The sequence below is a fragment of the Callorhinus ursinus genome, unplaced genomic scaffold (assembly GCF_003265705.2).
Source record: "Callorhinus ursinus isolate GAN/ISIS: 27379988/994484 unplaced genomic scaffold, GSC_fseal_2.0 scaffold18, whole genome shotgun sequence".
Classification (NCBI taxonomy): domain Eukaryota; kingdom Metazoa; phylum Chordata; class Mammalia; order Carnivora; family Otariidae; genus Callorhinus; species Callorhinus ursinus.
The window spans coordinates 13,068,310-13,082,019 of NW_027397080.1; the positions used below are offsets into that span (position 1 = coordinate 13,068,310).

At 53.7% G+C, this 13,710-nt stretch overlaps 1 protein-coding gene across 1 annotated transcript in view; it reads left to right on the forward strand.

Annotated features, from left to right (window-relative positions):
- The window catches only part of PEF1 (penta-EF-hand domain containing 1), a 17,229-nt gene extending 4,817 nt beyond the window's left edge, over nt 1–12,412 (forward strand). The window contains exons 2-5 of the mRNA XM_025856555.2: nt 4,261–4,576; nt 8,698–8,853; nt 9,344–9,487; nt 11,385–12,412. Coding sequence (XP_025712340.1) covers nt 4,261–4,576; nt 8,698–8,853; nt 9,344–9,487; nt 11,385–11,614 — 846 coding nt within the window. The 3' untranslated portion in view covers nt 11,615–12,412. The remainder of the gene's footprint in view (nt 1–4,260; nt 4,577–8,697; nt 8,854–9,343; nt 9,488–11,384) is intronic.
- Nucleotides 12,413–13,710: the final 1,298 nt, after the last annotated feature.

Consider the following 13,710-nt stretch of genomic DNA (forward strand, 5'->3'; position numbering starts at 1 on the left):
CCTTCCTTCCTTCCTTCCTTCCTTCCTTCCTTCCTTCCTTCCTTCCTTCCACCCACCCACAATCTTGTGTTGATCAACATGAAATGCTCTTGGAAAAAGTCTCAAAAGGGTTGGCAGTGTGGAGTAGCATAAAACAACAGGGAGTCAGGGACTCGAGTTTTCATGTCTGGTTCAGACAGACCTTCACTAACAACTCAGTGACCCTGGGAACCATCGTCCCGGGCCTGGGTTTGACTCAGTTGCTCGCTGCACTTCATCTGTACATGCTGGGTACCTGAGTCATTCTAAACACTTCCCTTTCCTTCGCCCTCCATCTCCTCCCTAATTAAATTAGTCGTCAAGTCATGTCTAGCCTATCTCTGAAATAGCTTCAGAATCCATCCTGTTCTCTCCATGTCTAAGTCCGCTGTCTGGTTCAAGCCCTGCCTGCCTAGCACCTGGGCTGCTGCCTCCACCCCGCTGCTGGTTAATTCTCTAAACAAGGCTCTGATCACATTCCTCCTCTATTGGAAACCCTTCTATGGTGCTCTGTTTCCTCAGGCATAAAGCCCAAACTCTTCAGAGCGGTATTCATCTGTTCCAATATTTATGGAGGCTTGCAGGTGCCAGGCACTGTGCTGGACCCTGGGTACCCTGATGAATGAGGCCCAGTGTCTGGCCTTGGGGCGCCCACTGTTGCGTGGAGGAGACACAGACAGACAGGAAGTACGTTAAAACACCAGTAACTCACCCGCTAACTGAAATGCAGCAGGCAGGGAGCCTGGTCAAGGGAAGTGTAAAGAGCCTGCCTTTCTGAGTTCACCTTGCGTCCTTGCCCCCGCCCCTGCTTTCTAGCCATCCCCCCACCTCTTGGTGCTCGCTCACAGGCCTGTGCCTGTCTTCTCCCTCCTGTCCAGAATATCCTTTCCTGTTTTCCTTTTGGGGAATGCCTAGGCATCCTTCAAGGCCAGCTCTAGTATCACTCCTGCCTCCTCCAGGAAGCTTTCCTTGACCCACTTCATGCATTGCTTCATTTGTTGTTGTTGTTGTTGTTTTAAGATTTTACTTTTTTGTCAGAGCATAAGTAGGGGGAGCAGCAGGCGGAGGGAGAAGCAGGCTCCCCGCTGAGCAAGGAGCATGCTGCAGAACTCGATCCCAGGACCCTGGGATCATGACCTGAGCTGAAGGCAGCCGCTTAGCTGACTGAGCCAGTCAGGCGCCCCTTGCATTGCTTCAGTTGATTGCTCATCCATCATTCAACAAACGGAATAAATTCTTCTCTTTGTGCCTCCTTGATAGCATTTAAGTAGGCTTTTCTGATGGCACCGATCAAACTGTATCCGAATCACCGATGGGACCCTCAGGGACAGGCCCTGTTTAGTTTTGCACCCCATGCCTAGTACGGTACACTCTATAAATGCTTGCTGGATGAAGTCATTGCGGTTGCATACCTCAGTTTCTTCATCTGAAAAGCAGCCTTCTAATAGCTTCCTTTTTTCTGTTTGAGGACTGTTGGCAGGTTTCTGCCGGTAGCATTTGTGTGTTTATGAACTGTGCAGGTGAGGGCTCTAACCCAGGGCAGAGAGGAGAGGGTTTAGTTGCCAAACTGCACCAGACCCGGCAGGCCCCTGGAATGTGACAGTGGGAGGGCCAGAAGACCTGCCTGGCAGTACCTGCTTTGTTGGTCGGGGGGCATTTCCCAGGGGGGAGGGCCTGGGCCTCAGGTGCCCTAGGCCAGGGTTTATGGCTTTGCCCACCAGGCTGCTTATGGAGCAGCTACTTCTTGGCTTGGTGTTGGGCCTGTTCTTTGGGTGTGCCCAGACTCTGCAGGGCCTCCTGTGCCCTATTGCTTAAGGAAAGAACACTGTAGTACAGGCAGCAGGAGTGACTGGGCCCGGGTGTGGTGGGAGGTGGTCTGGACCTGGCAGAGGTCCACCTCTGCCTCCAGCTCCGTGGGGTTTGAGCAAGTCCCTTTCCCTCTTCTTAGTTTCTCCCCATCTGGAAACTGAAGGGGTTAGATGACCACCTCCCTCGCATCCCTCCCATCACACTGCTCCAACTCCCTTGGAATCTTTTTCATTCCTTTCTTTTCTTTCTTTTTTTTTTTTTTTTTTAAAGATTTTATTTATTTATTTGACACACAGGGAGCACAAGCAGGGGGAGCGGCAGGCAGAGGGAGAGGGAGAAGCAGGCTCCCTGCTGAGCGGGACTCTGTCCCAGGCCCCTGGGATCATGACCTGAGCCAAAGGCAGACGCTTAACTGACTGAGCCACCCAGGGGCCCCTTTTTCATTCTTTTCATCCCAGCTCAAACACTGCTTTCTCCTGGAAACTCCCTTGACTTCACCCTCTTTCCTTTCACGGCTTGTGTGTCCACTTGAAACGCCCGGTTCCTTTGGCAGTTTTGTTGGATGTTACGGAGGGCGTTCCCGTGCCTCTGCAGTTAACTGGGAGCTCCTTCAGACCGGTTCTCACCTTTAATACACCCCCTCCCCAAGAATTTACCTGGCCTAGGGCTTTGCTGACAATGAGTAATATAACGGTAGCCAAGATTTATAGATTATTTGCTTTATGCCAGGCACTGTTGTAAGAACTTGTTTTCTTTTATCAGTGGTTTTTAGACTGTCTTTTGAGTCACTATGTGGCATCTGCAGAGCTCTCTCAGGATCTAACAAAGGAGGGGGCCCTGCATGGTCGGGGCTCTGGAATCCCCACCGGGATTCAGCCAAAAGCCACTTTCTTTTATCAGTTTTTAAAATTTTATTTTATCAAAAGAGTCTTTAGCTAAAAGTTAGACTGACAAAATTCTGCTGCATTTATGTCTTGTAATCAGCAGAGTGACCCAGTGAGGGAGAGATGATCGTATTTTGCTTGCGAAGGAGCAGGCTCAGAGAGATGAAGCCAGGGGCCCACAGTGAGAACTCAACTGGTGAGTGCAGAGTTTCGGATTGAGAATGGCCCATGACTTCACCGCAGAGAAGCCTTGCTGCCTGCTCTGGAGGCTTCCAGGGCAGCAGAGCTCCCACCTTGCTGAATGGGGAAGGTGGAAGGATCTGCTTCATGCCCTCCTCAAGAAGGGCATAGGAGGGGCCTTGAGCCACAGACCTCCTTTAGATGAAGTGTGAGTTTGGCCTCAGCCTTGAGGGCAAGTGTCTCAGAAGCTATCAAACACAATAAAAAGAGCCAGTCCAGGCTCTCCGAGATTAGGCCACTAGTGTGCCTTCTGAGGTTTATCTACAGCGTGTCTCAGAGCTGGGCCCAGCTGCTCCCTGTGCCTTTGTGCCCAGCCTGTCTGCAGCTGTGTTGGGGCTGCGCTCTGCGGTGTAGGCGGTTGCAGCTGAACACTGAGTTTGGGGATCCCTGGCTAGTGGGGACATGGACAAGAGAGGGGACACCCCCTTGGCTGCGCTAAGGGACAGATGGCCTGGGTCCCGGCCCCTCCACACAGTCTATGTGCGATTTTTCTGGATTGGGGTTTCCTCCTGTGTCAGAGCACTTCACACACCTGGTCTCATTTCATTCACATTCCAACCTGGGAGGTAGGCACTGTCTTATTCCCCTTTAGAACAAAGGATATTGAGGCTTAGAGAAGGGAAGTCATTAGTCCAGTGAGTAAGTGGCAGAACCTGAACTCAAACTGGTCTTTTTGACTCTTACCGATTGTACTCCGGTGCCTGAGGAGCAGGGTCTTCCCCTGCCTGTCTCCAGAGTCACGAGTGAGAAGGGCACATGCTTTTGTATCTCGAGCTATTCTTGGCTGAGGAAGACATGCCACAGATGAGCCCATGCTATGGATATATTGTCGTGATTGAAGAGCGTCGGGTTGTGGGGTGGAGACCGCATTTGCACTGTGAGTCCTCCAGGTAGAGATGGAGAGAGATGGAGGTGGCACAGGGTGAGGGGTTGGGATTTTGACTCATTTGCCTCCTCATTTGTTCAATAATTATTTCCTGAGCATGCATTCAGCAGTGGGGGCTGGGAAGAAAGTGGCAAACCAGACATGATCCCAAGCCGTCACGGAGCCCTTGGTGTGGTGGAAAGGGGAGCCAGGAGGGCGAGATTGCAGCCCTGCCTCCACATGTCCTTGGTGGTGTGATCTTGGGGAGGTTCTCTCTTCTCTAGAAGCCTCAGGTTGACCGTCTGAGCAATGAGGTCATAATTCCAGCCCTGCCTATAGGATCAGTTGAAAGAGTGGCAGTGGCCGGGCTTCATAATGGTACAGTGCCATACTGGGCTGTTTTCTGGCCTTACCATTCTGACTGATAGTTTGTTCTTCTTGCAGGGCTGCCCAGGAGCTGGAGGACAAGCGCCTGGAGCCCCTCCGGGCAGCTACTACCCTGGACCCCCCCATGGTGGAGGGCAGTATGGCAGTGGGGTACCCCCCGGTGGCGGTTATGGAGGGGGTCCTGCCCCCGGAGGGCCTTATGGACCACCAGCTGGTGGGGGACCCTATGGACACCCCAACCCTGGGGGACTCCCCTCTGGAACTCCAGGAGGACTATATGGTGGGGCGGCCCCAGGGGGCCCCTATGGTCAGCCACCTCCAAATTCCTACAGCGCCCAGCATCCTGGGCCTTATGGACAGGGACCTCCTCCAGGTAAGTAGGGATCTTGGACTCCAGGCGCCTTTGACTTTGTCCTGAGTTCTCCAGGGCCCACCCTTGCCCTTCCCGTGGGTGTGCAGGCAGCCTGGTCTCTGGCACCATAGCATCTTGCCTGTAGCTCCAGCTTACATCAGCAGAACATGAAGTCTGCGAGTTAGCTTTGCTGTGGTAACAGTAACTCCAGACTCACTTGGGCTTACGACCACGGCATTTATTTCTGTTGCTTACGTGCCAGCAGCTGTGAGTCTGGCTGCGGAGGTTCTGTGCCGTGCGTCTTTTCCTTCCAGATCCAGGTGGAAGGAGCAGCCCTTAATTGGGATAGGCTGTTCTTGGGGCTCGACAGATCGGGAGGGCTAGCAGGAATGCACAGTGCCTCTTAAAAGCTTCTGTGTTGAAGTACTTTACATCTTTTCCACTCACGTTCTATTGGCCAAACCACATCCCCTGGTCAAGCCTGACATCAGTAGGGTGGGAGTGAATATTGCTGTCCTGCAGGGGCTCTGCAAGCCACCAGGCAGTAGAGAGGATGTCCGGTGCTCTTACAGGGGAGGGAGAGGGTAGGATTAGCAAACAACTAGAAGAGTGTGCCACGGGGAGAACCCGTTTCTACGTGAGGGAGACTGGCCACTCTATATAGAAAGGCAAGATAGTGTAGTTATTGAAAGCCTGGCTTTTGAGATCAGGCCACCTACTGAGCTGACCGAATTACTTCACCTCTTTACGCCTCAATGTCCACTTGCATAAAATGGGTGAATGCCGCTACCCGACAAGATTATTAATAAGTACTTGGTGAGAAGGTGCAGGTAAATGCTGGGTACAGTGGGAAGGGCTTAATACACAATATTCTATGAGAGGACTCACTCTGGGATGTTCTCAGCAAAGAGGTATTACTCATGAATGTGATAGCATTTGTGGTGAGGGCCTCACCCCTGGGAGATGCTGAGGCAGGTAGGAGAATGACGGGATGCAGGGAGGGTAAGGAGCAGAGATGCTGAAGGTGAGGCATTGGACAAGGTAGGGGAGGAGAGCTTGGAGAATCCTGGTGGGGGGCTTCAGGCTCCCTGCAAATGACCAAGTGACCTCAGACAGGGGCAGGGAAGGTGAGTGCCTAGATCGCTCTTTCCTCCGGGACTCACTCAGTCGGCCTCCTCACAGAATGCTTATTCCCAGGAGACAAAGCCAGCAGCATGCAGCCTGGAACCACTCTGGTGCACCTGCAGGGCTCCCGGGAACGGCCCCGCGGGGAAGCGGCCGCATCTTAGCACACGTTCCCAGGCAGGTGGCCCTGAGGGAGAGCTCACACCTTGGGGGCTCCAAACACTGAATCAGCAGCATTTATCTTGTCAGAGCCCTGAGCCCCTGGCTGTTTGCTTTCAGCTCAGCAACTTCGTGGTGGAGTTCCTCAGCCTTCTAAACTCTTGCCTGTGAGCCCACGTGAGGTCACTGCACGTAAAGGAGCCCCTCTCTGTGAGGCTCATCGCTTTAGGGCCAGAGGCCAGAGATCATGTCTGGGGCTGCAGAGGGAGGAGAGATGTGCCTCCGACTCTTAGCTGCTCCCCATCTTCTGCAGCTTCCTCTCACGTGGCCTCCATTCCTCTTCTCCAGCGCAGCTCATGCCTCCCTGGAGCTCAGCTGCAGGGGAGTTACCTGGGAGGCCCCACCTCAGCCCCACTGGATGAATCCAGGATCTAAGGTGCGAGCACCACTGCTCTGCAAGACAGATTTGCCCATCGAAGGTGTTCCACTGCCCTCAGGAAAGATCCTACAGGTGCTCGAGACCTAACGGGCCTTTCCAGCCTCCACACCTGCCGTGGACCCTCGCTGCCGTCCACCTGAGTCCCGCTGGAGTTCTCTGAACACCCTCTGCCCCTGCCGCCTGCTTTCCTTCTTCCCTTCGCAACTCTTTTCTCCTCCTTCCAGACAGTCCTTCCTCTGGGAAGATGTGCCCGCACATGTTGTCAGGCCCTTTGCCGAAGCTTTATTTTGCTGTGACCTCACTTACTCATCACACAGCCCTGGGAAGTAGGTCCTTTTTTGGAATGGGGCCATCAGTACTCAGAAAACTCAGTCATTTGTCTGAAGTCACACGAGCTAGTGAGGATCAGAGCTCCTTGCTTCCAGAGCCTGGGCTCTTTCATGCAAACCGCCTAGACCATGTGTCCCAGAGACTCTCTCGCCCAGGGCCATGGCCCTCACTCCCTGTGGCCCAGCTGCTGTTTCAGAAAGGGGCTGTGGGACCTGCCTGGGTTTCCCATCCACGGAGGTCAGCCTAGGCCCTGAGTCAAGCAGACCTTTTTCTTCGGGCCTCATTTTGGGGACTAGGTGGTGGCTTCTGTGCTCCACCAGGGCCCGTGGCTGCCTCTGATGTCTGCCTGGGGGGAAGGAGCCCGTTTGGTGGCCAGTTCACTCAGTCGGCTTTCCAGTACTACGTAAGTCTGGCTTTTTTCTAAGATAGGCCTGTGTGCTTCTCCACTTTTCATCTCCCACCCCTTCACGCTGCATGTCTTTCCAAGTGAATGATCCTTTCCTCCACCTTCTGACAGACACCCAAAGCTATTTGAACCACAACAACAGCACCAATAATCAGCAGATAGATAGTACTTAGATTGTACCAGATGCTTCAGGCTTTTCATGTGTTAGTCTTCACAGTAACCTTGTGAAGTAGATGCTCCTGTCCTCACTTTACAGATAAGAAAACTGAAATAGAGTATTTAAATAAACCAAGGCCGCAAATGGGGGAGCTGGAACTAGAACCACGAGGCCAGCTCTGGCATGAATGGAGCACCTTTCCTGTCTGGGTCTGGCCCCGTGCTAGCCCTTGGGGACTCAGAAAGGAATTAGGCAGGGAGCTTGCCCACAGCTTGCTCCAACTCTAACCTGGAAGGGGGTAGAAGAAAACATGTACACAGGAGATCAGGGTCATAAGAGAGAAGGAGTGCAAAGGAGAGGGGAAGGAAGCCTGTCCAGAGATGGAAGAATAGGAAAGGCTCTGTGGAAGGAACAGCATTTTATTTGGGTTTTGCAGGGGGACAGGAAATGATGCAGAGAGGTGAGGGAGAAGGGGTCCATGGCAGGGAACAATGAGTAAAGCCTCTGGTGGGCATAAACAGGGATGGCTAAGTGAGTCAAATACTTCATCTGGGCTGGAACAGAGCTGTGAGGGGGACAGAGTGGGAGAGGTAGGCAAGAGTGGACCACATTGCGGGGGGACCTGGAATGCTGGATTAAGGATGCTGGACAATTTTGTAGGCAGTGGAACCTTGAAAGAGTTTTGAGTTGAGGCAGGGGGGAAAGGGGTTAGAACTGACGTGGATTTTAGAGATTACTCGGTAGCAAGTGAAGAGGGGCAGAGAGTAGCTGTAAGGATGATTTGGTTAGGCCTTTTGGTTTGTTACAGCAATCCACGTGAGAGGTGTCTGAACCAGGGGAGGTGCATAGGAACCGGGAGGAGGTACAGAACTGGGCAGCTCTGTGGGTGTGTGGGGGTGAGGAGGTGTCAGAGATGTCTCCAGGGAGGTTGGGGATGGGGTCATGCGTTGGAGCTGATGGGGAACGAGAAGAGGTGGAGTTCCGTGGCCATGTTCACTCTGGTGGCTCCCGGTAGAATATGTCTATTGCCACTGTGTCGGAGAAGTCAGACAGGGGTCAGACCTGGTTCCCACACCAGAGAGCCCCCTGCTGCTGTGACTCTCAAAATACCTGTTTCTGGGCTGTGTGTGTGAACTGCTCAGCAAACATTTTTGGATTCCCAGTCTGTGGGGAAGAGAGAATCCTTCTTTTCAGAGCGTTCATAGTCAGCTGGAAAGTCCCCATTCCCTAGAAACTTAAGATCAAAGAGAGAACTGACTGAACACTGTAGGCAAAGCCCAGCAGATTGACGGAGTAGAAGCCAGCTAGAGATACTTGTTGAGTCTACGCTCAGAGACTCTGCTCGGAGCCTTCCATCAAAGTAAGGCTGTTGGCTTGCTGGAAGACGGGGTAGGTGGACTTGTGAGGCTTTGTGGGTAAGGAAAACCTGTCCCCAAGGAGGCACCGAGGCTGGCCCTCCCCAGCATGTCTTTGGACTGGCTTTGAGACCGGCCTCTGACTCCTCTGGTTTGCACCCCTTCCCGCAGGTGGCGTTCCTCCCAATGTGGATCCTGAGGCTTACTCCTGGTTCCAGTCAGTGGATGCCGATCACAGTGGCTACATCTCCATCAAGGAGCTGAAGCAGGCTCTGGTCAACTCCAACTGGTCCTCTTTCAATGACGAGACATGTCTCATGATGATAAGTGAGTTCTAGCCCTTCCCCGTGGGCTGTGGGCTCGAGGTGGGGCAGAGCCACCTGACGCCTGACAGCGGGTGCACAACCATTCGGAGGAGAGATCTTTCAGCCAGGGAGGATTTCAGGCAGGAAGTTGGGTTCAAGGTGAGATCCTCTAGACTGAGAGCTCTTTCCCCTAGATCTATTCTCAAGTTCCAGACCCTGCTGAGTCACAGGCTCTGCGGTTTTCCATTCTGCAGAATGGGACTCCCTGCACCGGTAGCAGATGGCACAGAGTGGGGTCAGCTGCCGGGTGTGCAGAGAAAATGCGGTTCTGGAAGGGCCAGGGCTGAGGGTGGTCAGGGGCGGGGGCTGGTCCACACTTGATGAGAGTATGTCTCAGATGCAGGCATCTAGGCCTCAGGCCTGTGGTTCTGTGGAGTCTCGTACTCTGGCCTGGGTGCTACCCGAGGACCTTGGCCCTCAGTCTTGAAGCTTTTCTTCCCTCCCCTCCCAAGACATGTTTGACAAGACGAAGTCAGGCCGCATCGACGTCTATGGTTTCTCAGCCCTGTGGAAGTTCATCCAGCAGTGGAAGAACCTCTTCCAGCAGTATGACCGGGACCGCTCCGGCTCCATCAGCTACACGGAGCTGCAGCAAGGTGAGGGCCATGGGAGGGGCTCAGTGCACAGGCCCAGCCCCACTTTTCTCTTTATTCCCTATGACAGGGAAGCCGGTGTTCTCTAGCCTCTGACTGCCAAATGCCCATGTGCACTGTAAAATGCTGCTCTCGGCACAGGCCCACTCTCTGTCCCGTCTGTGATCTGGCTGGGGCACTGAGCCAAGATCCAGGGCAAGGGAACACCTGGTTCCAGGATGAGGGCTGGACCCTCCCCCCCCCTCAGGACGGCACTCCTGGCTGTGCTGGGTGAAGTAGACCCAGCCAGCGGGAGCCTCGGGGATGGGAACTCAGCAGCCCAGGGCACCCCGAGACCAGGACATGTGGCTTTTGTGGCTCTTTCCTCTCTGGTTTCTAACATGCTGAATGGAAAGAGCCCTGTACAGGGACTCAGAAAGGTGGTTTCTGTTGCCAGCTCTGCTTGAAGGCAGTTTCCTTCCCAACTCTGGGACCCAGACCATGCTAAAAGTGACAGTTGGGGGTGCCTGGGTGGCTCAGATGGTTAAGCCTTCCTTTGGCTCAGGTCATGATCCCAGGGTCCTGGGATCAAGTCCCGCATCAGGCTCCCTGCTCCTCGGGAGCCTGCTTCTCTCTCTGCCTCTCTCTCTCTCTCTGTGTGTCTCTCATGAATAAATAAATAAAAAGTTTAAAAAATAAAAAAGTGACAGTCGGCTCAAGATGACCTGAGGCCATAGCTCCAGGTCCAGTTCCGATTCTGACTTTAGAAGATGGGTGGTTAATGGGGTGAAGAGAATTTGACAGGGAGCTTTGCCACCTGGGAGGGAGAAAGGGCTCCCCAGAGAACCCGGCCCCTTGCCCTGGCCATGGATTTCAGTAAGACTAAGGAGCTCTGTGGTGGGGGTGAGCTCACTGCATCTGCGCCCTGGTTGAAGGGAGAGGACATGGCCTGGACTGATCACCTCCTCTTTTGCCCGGCCCTGTCGTGGGTACTGGTAAGGGTGGTACTGTCACAGCCGAACGTGTATTTATTGACTTCTTGCTGTGGGCCGGGCACTGGAATAAGTACTTCTGTGTTACGTCATTCACTCTCCCCATGTGAGAGTTAGTGTCTCTTATTCCCCTGTCTTACCTGAGGGATCTCTTATTATTGCCCTTTTGCAGATGAGAAAACTAAGGCTGAGTTTAGGCAACTTGCCTAAGGGCCACATAGCAAAAGGGGAACTTTTAGCCTGGCCTGGTAGATACGCGGAGAGGAAGAAAGGCAGCCTCCCAGGTTGGGGGACAGGGTAGCACATAGGCCGTGACCTTGGAACCGCCCAGCAATAGCCTTGCCTGGGGAGGTGATGATGATTTTATTATTCTTCACAAATAACACTGAGGGCTTATTATGTGTCAGGCACTGTGCCAAGTGCTCTACAGGATCCCCTCTCTTAGTCCTTACTAGAACCTACAAGGTAAGTATTATCCCCATTTTAGAGATGAAAGGACAGAGGCTTAGCAAGGTTAAACAACTTGCCGAGGGGCTGTCTTGACTCCAGAGCAGGCCTTTGTCATGTTTCCCTCTCTGCCACACTGCTTCTGATGTCCACCCTGGACAGGGGGACCCGGGGGGCTCAGGCTTCCTTCTGTAATGCAGGTGAGTCACAGATGAGCATGGCTAGCCCCGTGACATTCTGGGACCCTATGGGTCTGATTGCACAGAGAGTAATGGAGCTTTGGAGAAAGGGATTGGGGCTCTCCAGCTAAGGGGATCATCCAGACAGAGCCCCTTTTGGGCTCCCGCCATCTTGGGCAGACCCTAGGGACTTCTGTCCTTTGTCCTCTCACAGTCCCCTGCACCGCTGGGCTCCACAGAGCTGGTTGACGGTGGTGCTCACAGCAGGGCTTTGTGTCTGTTATCTGTGCCCCTCCTCTGCAGCTCTGTCCCAGATGGGCTACAACCTGAGCCCCCAGTTCACCCAGCTCCTGGTCTCCCGCTATTGCCCGCGCTCCGCCAACCCCGCCATGCAGCTAGACCGCTTCATCCAGGTGTGCACCCAGCTACAGGTGCTGACCGAGGCCTTCCGGGAGAAGGACACAGCCGTGCAGGGCAACATTCGACTCAGCTTCGAGGACTTCGTCACCATGACGGCTTCTCGCATGCTCTGAGCCAGTCCCTCTGGAGAACGGAGTGTACCAGGGACCTTTCCTGGCTCCTGAGAGTGGGAGAGGCCTGTGGGCCTCTCCTTTTCTCCTGCCCCTCCTAGAAAAAGATTCTCCCTTGCCTGATGCAGCGCTGTTTCCGAAGAGGGCTGGGAGTCTCCCCGTCACCAAATCATGGGGACCTGGGCTGAGGCCACACAGGTGGTGGCCTGACCTAAGAGAGGCCTGGAAGTTGAATGTCCTTGGAGCCCTGAGCATTTGACTGGCCCAGCCTTGCGCCAGGAGCAGGAGATGTCAGTCACTGCCGTGGAGTGAGTAGCGTCAGTCAGCTGGGCTCCAGCCTCTGGCTCTCCCTTCTGCGCCCTGACACCAGTGGTGAGTGTTCATCAGCCTCTTGCTGTTAGCACCTGAGCCCCCTCACCCATACCGTCTTGTCCGATGAACCCAGTTTCTCCAAAGTGGAAGCTAACCAAGCATGAGAGAGGTTTGTCCGCGGGACCAAGTGGCTTGGGTTCCACCAGCCCCATGCCCCAAATCTGCGTGCGTTGACTTCTTGCTGCCTGGGTGCCGTCCCTGCTCAGGGAGCTCGGACAGGCTGCTCTCTGGGCATCCTTGGCTAGGCTCCCCCTCTGCAGCTTGGACCCCTCCCTTGCCTGCCATTCTCTGCTTGGCTTTAATCCCCAGGGGACAGTTGCCACCTCCCACTGCCAATGTTCTTTTTTTATTTGTGTGTTTGTTTGTTTTTTTCTTTCGCGGCCAAAAGTTCAGTGAAACTGTAAGCTTCAATAAAAGGACAAAACTCTTGAGTCTCCTGTGTCCCATCCCACCTTCCTAGCTGCTGGTTCATCTGCGCTATTCACGTGTGTGCATCCCTTCAGCCACTCATTTCTTCTTCGTTCAGCAAATAGTTAAGTGCATACTGTACACCACACTGTGCAGGAAGAAGCGTGTTAGGGGGACATGGCCCGCATGGGGCTGGTCCCATTTATCAGGGTGGAGCTGAAGTGTAGGGGCTGGCCAGGTTCTTGTGTTTTATCACTGTTTTAGGACTGGCGCTCTGGGCTACAGGCACCACCCCAGACTTCATAGCATGGCCTTTTTATTATCTCAAGCCCTCGTTTTATCTTCCAAACTGCATTTATTAAGTCATAACTTTCCTCCCATTTTTATTAAGCACAGACATCTGTCCTTGCTAGCTGGATCTTGAGATCAGCGTGATAACCAGTCTACATCAAATGTCTATGGTGATCTGACAGAATTTCAATCAAAAGCCAAGACACCAGACATTCTGGTTTGGGGGGGAGGCGCTTATCATGGGCATTGGTGTGATAATCCTTTTGCTCTTGGGGATGAAGATAAGAAAGCTCTGGTCCCTGCATGGGGTGGTTGGAAGCAGCTCAGTGAGGCCTTGCAGGTATGTCGGGCTCAGCCTGTTCAGCCCTTTGTCCTCTGGGCTGCTGTCATGCTAGAATGCTAGCACCAGTCCCGAGGCCAACCTCCACCCAGGTCTAGAATCCTCTCTCTTGTTGAGTCCTGCCGCTGCCCGCCAGCCTCCAGTGACAGCTCAGTGCCCTTCCAGGAAGCAGGCTTCCTCTGACTAGCAGCAGACACTTCTTCCTGCTGAGATTCCAAATCCTGCCACCTTGAAAACCATCCATGGACTATGGTTTTCTCTGTTGGGCCACCCAGAAGCTCCCATCTATCACCCCTTTCTGCATGCCACACCTCTAGGTACCTGGAACCTGCCACCACATTTCCCTGAGGCCTCCCTTCCCTGGGCTGGGTAGTCCTGGGTTCTTCCGCAGCTCTTTCCTAAGCATCACTCACCTCGGCATCCAGGTCCTCTGAATTTTCTCCAGTTCATCTGAACCTCCCAGGGTGGAGGCCTCGGGCCCACTGTTGGACTGGATTCAGCCAGCAGAGTAGAGTAGAATGGAGGCCATTGGGGAAGCTTCTGTTGTTTGCTCCTACTCAGCCAAGTGTCTACTGAAACCTGTCTCTAGAATGGTACCAATCACAGTTTCAGCCTTCTGCTCAGCCAGGGCTCCTTAGCCCCGGACCTGGGTTGGTCCTTGTGGATATGGTTGGTTCCGAGCTTGGGA